At 47.3% G+C, this 5,403-nt stretch overlaps 1 protein-coding gene across 1 annotated transcript; it reads right to left on the bottom strand.

The window, feature by feature from the left end:
• Window positions 1-2,158: 2,158 nt before the first annotated feature.
• On the bottom strand, window positions 2,159-4,027 carry LOC127317786 (uncharacterized). The gene is made up of 3 exons (XM_051348376.2): window positions 3,652-4,027; window positions 3,461-3,525; window positions 2,159-2,957 (listed from the first exon to the last, which is right to left on the bottom strand). The coding sequence occupies exons 1-3, from the start codon at window positions 3,889-3,891 to the stop codon at window positions 2,498-2,500; spliced, it is 765 nt and encodes a 254-aa protein (XP_051204336.1). The 5' UTR covers window positions 3,892-4,027; the 3' UTR covers window positions 2,159-2,497.
• Window positions 4,028-5,403: the final 1,376 nt, after the last annotated feature.

The following is a 5,403-nucleotide window of genomic DNA, read 5'->3' as shown; positions in this document are numbered from 1 at the left end:
ATGTAAAGAATAGGACCGGGGTCCACATTTCACTAGAGGTGTCTCTCCCATAAGATAAACAGCATGTTGGGTGAACAAATTACAGTTGGGCAATTGACAAATAAAGAGGGCATGACCATGCACATACATATTATGATGAGTATAGTGAGATTTAATTGGGCATTACGACAAAGTACATAGACCGCTATCCAAAGATGCATCTATGCCTAAAAAGTCCACCTTCAAGGTTATCATCCGAACCCCCTCCGTATTAAGTTGAAAACAACAGACAATTGCATTAAGTATTGCGCGTAATGTAATCGGTAACTACATCCTCGAACATAGCACCAATGTTTTATCCCTAGTGGCAACAAAGACATCCATAATCTTAGAGATTTGTCACTTCCCGCATTCACGGAGACATGAACCCACTATCGAGCATAAATACTCCCTCTTGGAGTTACAAGCATCTACTTGGCCAGAGCATCTACTAGTAACGGAGAGCATGCAAGATCATAAACAACACATACATATAAATTGATAATCAACATAACAAGTATTCTCTATTCATCGGATCCCAACAAACACAACATATAGAATTATAGATAGATGATCTTGATCATGTTCGGCAGCTCACAAGACCCGACAATTAAGCACAATGGGGAGAAGACAACCATCTAGCTACTGCTATGGACCCATAGTCCAGGGGTGAACTACTCACTCATCACTTTGGAGGCGACCATGGCGGCGTAGAGTCCTCTGGGAGATGATTCCCCTCTCCGGCAGGGTGCCGGAGGCGATCTCCTGAATCCCCCGAGATGGGATTGGCGGCGGCGGCGTCTCTGGAAGGTTTTCCGTATCGTGGCTCTCGGTACTGGGGGTTTCGCGACGGAGGCTTTAAGTAGGCGGAAGGGCAGGTCAGGGGGCCACACGAGGGCCCCACACCACAGGTCGGCGCGGCCAAGGGCCAGGTCGCGCCGCCCTAGGGTTTGGCCGCCTCGTGGCCCCACTTCGTCTCCTCTTCGGTCTTCTGGAAGCTTCGTGGCAAAATAGGACCCTGGGCGTTGATTTCGTCCAATTCCGAGAATATTTCTTTACTAGGATTTCTGAAACCAAAAACAAAGAAAACAAAGAATCGGCACTTCGCATCTTGTTAATAGGTTAGTTCCAGAAAATGCACGAATATGACATAAAGTGTGCATAAAACATGTAGATATCATCAATAATGTGGCATGGAACACAAGAAATTATCGATACGTCGGAGACGTATCAGCATCCCCAAGCTTAGTTCTCCGCTGTCCCGCAGTGTAAAACGATAACAAAGATAATTTCTGGAGTGACATACCATCATAACCTTGATCATACTATTTGTAAACATATGTAATGAATGCAGCGATCAAAATAATGGTAATGACATGAGTAAACAAGTGAATCATAAAGCAAAGACTTTTCATGAATAGTACTTCAAGACAAGCATCAATAAGTCTTGCATTGTACCACTTATATTTATCGTCTTCTCAGAATGACATGGGCTGGTAAGAGAAGACACATCGTTTCTACCATTAGGCATGCCCTAACGAACGGGCCGGGCTTGTGGGACGCGCGCACACAACGGGAGGGAAACCCGGCGGCGAATGACGACTTGACAACAGAACAAGCATGTAGAATGTAGGTAGTACGAGTACGTTGATACCAGCTAAGAGTAAGTACAATAAGGTACAGTCAGCCTATAAGACTTAAAATAATACGTATAGTTTTGCTGAGTTGGATGAGAGAGAAGAGGAGAGAGAAAAGAAGCAGGCTACAGGATAATAGCCAGCTGCAACGCGTGCTCTTAGACACTTTGTGAGATTGCAAGGTGGATCATATGTATATAAAGTAATTCATACTTGTATCTAATTATTGTATGTACTGACTGCTACAAATAGATTATAATGACATGGAAAAAAAATACAGCTAACTACTACTAACTCTTCTATTATTCTTACTCTAATGGTCACGCGGACGATCAGCTGCGGCTAGTTGTGCGCGCGTCAGTTTGTCTCTCGCCCGCACCTCGTGGTCGGCCTGCCATTGGTTCGCTGCCAGATACAGAACACCTTAACGTACAGGTTTATTTTAGATCTAATTACTTTTTTCAATCAAAAAAAGGAAAGTCAATACATCTTTCCCTAGTTAATTTGCAGTTATTTAAATCGTTGTTTCCGTCTTGATAATTTCTTTTGAACAAAAATGCATGTGCTTTTTACACGAAAGTTGCACCAACCACAGGAGATCTACATGATGGGATACTGTTGTTACAGACGCGATCACACAGTCGCAATGTTGCATGGCTCGGCTGATGATTGCAGGTGCCAACGATCTACTCGGAAATCCCGGTCAAATTTGGGCGCAGATGCACGAGATGATCACAAGCCCCAAATCGCCTCCCATGTGTGCCGTCACCTGCATGCCACCGCCGACATTGATGCCCACAAAAGAAATGCAGCAGCTAGAATTCACGTCGCCCACCGCCGTCCTAATAGCTTCCCAGGCCCGGCTCGTCGGACTTGGCCGCCGCCGTGGTCACCGCGCCAATGGAGACTGGTATCCTAGCCCTGTGCTCGGTACGGCCGAGCTGGCCCGGGCCGCCCCGTCCGCCGCCAGCAGCGGCAGCAGCTGTTGCGGCGCGCATCCGGCCCTTGCCGAGGTGGTGCTCGCAGAGCGAGTAGCCGACGAGCGTCGGCTGGCTGCAGCGCCACCCTCGGCCGTTCACGCGGCTGCACCGTGACCCCTCCAGCAGCACCGCTGGGCCGCGCCGTTTCTTGGCCCCGCCGCTCCCGTCGCTACCATTGATCTTCTGATCCTTCACAGCCAACGTGGGCGCCGCCACGCCGTTTGCCACAGGTCCGTGGACGGTCGCCGCCTGCTCGCCGAGCCGGCTGGTGCATGCCATGTCCAACTTCCAGTCCGTGCCGCCATGCCCATTCACCAGACCCCTGGAAGTGCAATTAAGAAGTACATCATCTCACATTCTTGTTGGACAAAATAAATCTCGAATTAGCAACACCGATCAAAATAAACAGGCAGGTAGGTGGCACGGCATGATGGCAATGTGCACTAGAGGCCAAGGCTATATGGATCGCACAAGAAAACAAGAACCAGGCTGTGATCGATCGCTACCTCGATCATCAAAAGAGACCAAGTAAATCCACGACCAACATGTCAACAAGATCGCGCCTACGTATGTGTCTATGGAATCATGGGCGGATGTATGGGAGAACATGCCTACAGGGCCATTTTGTCTGACAGGCAAGTGTTTGTGTGTGTGTGCACTAAAATAATAAATTGGATCCGGCCATGTCTTTGCTAGAGTCCTGGGTCAAGCTGGCACTATGAAACAGTAGGATACAGGAGGCAGATACTAACAGAAAAAAACAATCCATTTCATTACAGAGAAGATGTTCACTTCTCCATCTGCACTTGTTTAATCAGTCCATACCTCCTGTGAAGATCGTCGGCTCCCAGGTCTGCACCCGGACTGTCGACGCATCCCGCTGCATTGTCCTGGAGAATCGAGCCCAACAAAAAGAATAACTTGGTGTTAACAAGATGTCTAGATCTAGAGGCATCTGCACCATGGGTGCAAGAACGAAGGTGCAAGAAACGAATCAACTCGAGGAACACGCGCACCTGCGGCAATGCCAGGCGCCTGGCTACCGCGGATTTGTGGCCGAGATCCACATTGGCATGCCTCCTTTCTTCCTCCTTGGAACCTCCTCCGTCGACCTCGAGGCCACGACGTTCCTGGCTCCTCTCCGCATTCCGTGGGGTTTGTTGGGGCGCGGCGGATGTGGACGGATCTGAGTGCAGCAGCAGGAAGGAGGAGGGTGAGGGGGAGGGGGAGGGCTGCGGCCTCCTCCTGATCCTCATGGAGGAGGATGGGAGAGGGGAGCAATGGAGGATGAGGAGGAGGAGATTTGGGGAGGGTGCAAATTAAAGATGGGGGGCTTTTGGTGTTGTTTGGCTTGCTTTTTATGCCTCATCATGCCTGCATTTATTTATCAGCAACGGTGCGAGGGTAAATAGAATAGTAGTAGATGGTGCAGTTTTCAGCACTGCCTGCTGTCTGGCTTTGGCTCGGCATGCAGCACGTGCCTCCTATGCCTCTCCGGCGCAGGAGCACCATCCACGGCCGTCGGATCTGGAAATGGACGGGCTGGATCAGTTCTTGGGCGGCTTGTCCGAGCATGGACCGATCTGATTCGGTCCATCTGTAGTGGATCCATGCCATGGGATTTTGGGATGGTTGGTGCAACTGGTTTGCAAATTGCACGCATAGGCTCATGTGGAGGGTTTTGGAGCTGGTTTACATGTGCGGATGGGAGGATTTGAGGTGCCCAAATACATGTCGGCACAATTTTGTTTGTTGGAAAAAGAAAAGCCTAGCAGATGATGCGTCAAATTTGTTGAAAAGGCTCGTTGATGATGCGTACAAATCGGAAATTTCATATAGTATCTTTTTTTTAAATCAACCCTTACCTCTCGAATATGTGTGCTATCAAATGATGTGTTTTACTAGATACAACACCAGAATTTCACATAAAACGGTTTCATTCTCTAAAAATGACACCATGTAATAAACATATAAGGAAAGTAACCGAGATGAGGAGGAGAACGAAAAACCATGTAACCAAACATTATCACGACAACAAAGAGCCTTATCGATGTGATTACCCTTGAAATAAAACATTATCAAGATACCATGTACGGTTCTTTCTATTCCACCAAAAATGGATGTGCTAACAGGCCAAGCGATTCCCACGGTTTGCATATAGCATGTACTCGGGGAAGATGAGGCATACGAGTGAGTTTAGTTCCTGGATAATGTAGGATGAGTGTTGTAACTCCCTTTTCATTACCATCGTGGGCAAACAAATGTTGATTATTCTCTTTGACCCTACGACAAATTGTGCTTCTGTCCTCGACGAGGCTTTGTAGATCCACAAGGGATTGATTCGAAATAGACATCACCCATTTTCGGTCAACTATGCATACTTATTTTTAGACTATAGAAGAGAGACAAAGCAATTGTTTAGTAGAAGCCACATTGCAAGGGCTAGAACAGTTCCGAAGCTAGACTAGAGTGTCTGACAAAGTGAGTTGTTGCTTGTCTGTGGCGTGTGTGAAATTGGGAAGCTCGAGGGGCCAAGTACCATACTTTTCGTAACCCAAACCCAAATCATACATGATATAAGCAAAAAAAAATTGGGAAGGTGGGGTAGGATGAATTGCCCGTCCATATCATAATTTTTTTTAATTGAATTCACTCAGAAACAAGCTAATTAACACTAGTACATATAAGGTGGAGCAAGAAGAACACCATACTCATATTGTTCACACCCTTCTACATCTTCGGTGACAAATTAATTTTGATGCATTCGT

Source organism: Lolium perenne, chromosome 7 (genome assembly GCF_019359855.2).
Source record: "Lolium perenne isolate Kyuss_39 chromosome 7, Kyuss_2.0, whole genome shotgun sequence".
Lineage (NCBI taxonomy): Eukaryota > Viridiplantae > Streptophyta > Magnoliopsida > Poales > Poaceae > Lolium > Lolium perenne.
This window is presented reverse-complemented; position numbering and strand designations above follow the sequence as displayed.